The sequence below is a fragment of the Salvelinus namaycush genome, chromosome 2, assembly GCF_016432855.1.
Source record: "Salvelinus namaycush isolate Seneca chromosome 2, SaNama_1.0, whole genome shotgun sequence".
Classification (NCBI taxonomy): Eukaryota; Metazoa; Chordata; class Actinopteri; order Salmoniformes; family Salmonidae; genus Salvelinus; species Salvelinus namaycush.
The window spans coordinates 56,827,546-56,831,685 of NC_052308.1; the positions used below are offsets into that span (position 1 = coordinate 56,827,546).

At 45.6% G+C, this 4,140-nt stretch overlaps 1 protein-coding gene across 1 annotated transcript; it reads right to left on the bottom strand.

The window, feature by feature from the left end:
- Positions 1-466: 466 nt before the first annotated feature.
- LOC120022316 (induced myeloid leukemia cell differentiation protein Mcl-1 homolog) lies at positions 467-1,223 on the bottom strand. The gene is made up of 3 exons (XM_038966216.1): positions 999-1,223; positions 666-916; positions 467-586 (listed from the first exon to the last, which is right to left on the bottom strand). Exons 1-3 carry the CDS (start codon positions 1,210-1,212, stop codon positions 467-469), a joined length of 585 nt encoding a protein of 194 aa, XP_038822144.1. The 5' UTR covers positions 1,213-1,223.
- Between the last annotated feature and the right edge of the window lie 2,917 nt (positions 1,224-4,140).

Below are 4,140 nucleotides of genomic sequence, written 5' to 3' on the forward strand. Positions count from 1 at the left end.
GTCTTTGGTTTCCAACAGGAAGATTGTGAACAGGACAGTACCTGTCCTACACCCAAGTATATCACTGATGTACTGCATATGACTTCACTCTGTCTGTAACTACACTGTTGTATTATACCATTGTACATATCCACGCTGTTGTATTACACCATTGTACGTATCCATATATCCACTGTTGTATTATGCCATTGTAAACATCTATGTAACTCCACTGTTGTCGTAAACCATTGCAAATAAATTGTACACCTTGATGTACTTGTCTTGTGTAGTAGTAGTTGTGCACTGCACTCATGTGTTATTTTGTACAACTGACGACACAGGCTCATGATAGACACATAAAACACAAAAATGCGGTTCACTACTTTATTAGCCTTTACGGTACATAGTCCTAACATCATACTCAATCTCTACTATGGTGAGAAGCATCAAGTGCAAAGTGGTAACAGGTAAAGGACTCTTCTGAGAGTCACATAACCAAGAAGGTCATTGTTGCCCCAATAATACCAGCCAATCCAAAAATGTTCATGATGATGTTCCTACATGTGGACTCAGGTTCTGCTACGGGAAAGAACTCCACGAACCCATTCTGGAAAATTTCAAAATAAATATTAGATTACATGTAGACCAAGACAATGTTGGCATCTCTCAGTCGTTACTGAACATACCCAGGAGTTATGTTTGACTAGCCAGTCCTTGTGGTGAGTGACCAGGTACTCTGATATCTCCTCTCCCACCAAATCCACACAGTTGTCTCTCCCCTTGCTTCTCAAGTACCGGCACACCGCAGCCCCAAAAGATGTCAGGCTGGCAACACGGCCCCAGTTGACGGTCCCGTCTTCAAAGATGCTACGGGCTACTGCACTGACGAACTTCACGTTATCCCCTCTGTCATCCACATAGAGTGTGTTGATCATACCTGTAACATCCATAGCGCAAACATGCTAAATTACTTTGTCACTGGCTTGTGTTAGCTGTTGGTGTCATGACACAATACCTACCGTTGTATGTGTATCTGTGCTTCTCTAGTAATTGCCCGATAACTCTACTCATTGTTGACAGAGCTTTGCTGTCGTTCCACCTAGGTTTCAGAAGTCCCGTACATTGTCCTAGGACACATTTAATGAGTTGCCTGGTGTCGGTGTCCAGGGCTCCGGTCTGGTGCTGGTATGTTTCCCGATGCGATATCTTCATTGTGTGCATGATTGTGTGCATTTATGAGTCGACGGTAGCCTATGGTACACCTATGACTGCAATGATAGTCTGCAGACGTGTTGACACTTATATATACACGAGGGGAGTTATTCACGCTAGCTCTAACACTGACAGAATGCAACTATTACACCAGGGGTAACATCGGCCTTGTGCAGTCGACCGGGTCAAAGAGACAAGAGGATATCAAAGGCGTACTTCATGTCACGTTTATTTAAATACAGCAACACTACAATCCCAGTACAGTACATGATATCGGCCATGCTCATAGAATGTACGCTCATACAATGTCTTCTCATACAATGTCTTATGTTTGTTACAGCAGAAGGTAATGTGCAACAACAAAAAAAAGGCAACATGTCAAGGTATAAAAGTGAAAGTCTTCAGCCTCGTCCGAAGTTCTTTGGTCATTTCATCGCAGCGAGGGTGATGTCCTTGGGAGGGTAGGTACCTTCCCTGGATGGTGAGGGCGCTGCAGACAACGCAGCGGTTCAGGTCTCTGATTGAAGTGTACCCATAAGCCGAGTTGGTGATGATGCTTTCAGGGAATGCAATCTTTCCCCTCCTGTACCGTTCCTTCCCCAGTAAGAGCATCATCTCGTCTTCTCGATTCGTGTACCTATCGGTAAGGTACTTACAGCGGCCGCTTGTGTTGTACACGTGAAAGATGTGCTCACCCAGCAGGGTGTCGTTCTCAACAAAGTTCTTGATTTCGATGTTACACATGAAACATTTGTGTGTGTCAACCGTATTTGGAAGGTGGTACATGTTGGCAGACTCTCCTAGTACACCAAAGTGATTGGTGTCGTAAGCTAAGCAGCTATCCGTTTCGAGGTCTCCCCATCTGTACTCATGTCCAGGTCCTCTCCTAGTGAACAAAGGAGTGCTGTCGATAGACCCTGCCACTTTCAGATGCTTCAACGTTGCCTTGAAGCGGTTACCAATGTCAGGGCATGCCATGTAATGATCTTGGTCTGGTGGCGATGTACAGATGATGCAATGTTTTGTACCTGCGATTGTAACGTAGCCATCGTTCGAGTACAACATGAAGTCAGGGAATGCTAGCATCCCACTTTGGAACCTCAGCCTCCCTTGTAGGATGATAAGCTCCTTTTCACGTCCCCTGTACTGGAGCTTGACATATCGACACTGGCCTTTCCCGTGTCGCACGTGTTCATTTAATCCAGGGTCACCTCTTTTGTAACCAGACAGTACTATGTTACAATCAGCACACTTATATGTGTCATATGTTCCATCAACGAGCATCATAACATTAGGGTCTTTGAGTAAGTCATATTCATTCCTCCGACCTTTGAAACAGTTTTCGGGAGTGGTGTATTGAGGGGTTATAGTCTGGTTACTGTCCACCTCAAGTCTATGGTCGAAGACAGTCACGACCGTTGCAACCCCCTGAATTATCTGCACTTCTGGGACACACTCCAGTGTAGTACCGCTGTAGTTTGGGTTCTGCATGGTTCACTAAGCTCCACAAGGTGTTAGAAAAGGAACTGATGGTTTGTGTTAAGTACACTGATAGCGAGGTGCAACATATCTCGGTCTTTTATACAAGTACACAAGGGGCCATGTCCCTAGGTTGTATAAGGGGATACGATTTGGGTGTATGGACTCTGGTTGGATCAGCCTAAGGCAAGCCATTGGACTGGGAACGGAGCGTCTAACCACGGAGCCGATATCACACCCAGGGTGGGCGTCCAAATGAGCTATTTTATTCCAACACACTTAGGCAATGTATGTGTTGACTGTGGTACACAGGTCTGAGGGATGTCAGGGTGCACCTTTCCTCCCTGGAGTTGTTGATACTATCTATATACATGTGATGTGACTGTATTGTACTTTGGGAATAATAAAAACATTATATTTGAAACATTGTGTAAGGATCTGTTATGACATGACTTTATTTCATAGGAATATGGACATTGACATATATCATCATTAGCTACATAGGTTACATAGTCACACTATAGACCAAGTGTCATTACACTACACAGAGTAACGTGCCACTTTATTAGCAGGTACCCCTTTTCCCGTTGTTTGCCTAGTCCAATAGTCATCACCCTTTCCCCTGACAAGAGCGGTCTTCCTACACTTGCAGCAAGACATAGATGATATCTTACGTAGAGCCTTGTACACATCAGGGTTGACAAAGGCACTGCTGCATACCACACAGCCCTGAGTCAACATCTCACTAAGTTCACACAGCTCGTTCTGTGTGAACTCGCCAGGCTTCAGCTTTTCCAACAGCGACATCAAACTGCTTTCCAGACGGAGTCCCTCATTGGGATCCATAGTGCACACCTTGATCACTCCGAGCAGGCAGCATACAGCGATGCACTTCCAACTCTTGAAGCGTAACAACCTGATGTCCAATGTACATTTAGAAAACAGCTTGGCAGCTACCAGTATGACACTTTCATTCAGCACATCGATAGGTGACGGGGCAAGGGACGCTTGTCCGAGGACGTGTTCCAGAATAAGATACTTGCACAGTATACTGATCATGTTGTCGCCGTTGGCAGGGAACACGGCTCCTTTCAACTTGGTAATTATCTGCTTCTCAGCCTCTTGTATCCCCTTTTCATCTGTCAAGATGTAAAGGTTGAACTTGGGCTTACCCGTATCTCTGGAGGACTCTATGACACATGCCTTGTTTACCCAGTCCCTGTGCTCGCACAAGCCCTTTAGATCACATTCCGTGAACACAGCATGCATCTTAATTGAGAGCGATAGGCATGCAGCTCGGATGTTAGCGATGTTCTTCAGTAGCTGAGACGGGTTCCTCGCCGAGGTCGACACAGGTGGTTACGTATCGGTCCATGACATTCACAGCCGGCATAAAGACAGAGTGGTGCGTCTGGGTGTGCATCATGTCGACTGGTATTATCTTAGCAAACCAACTGACGGCCGCTAGCC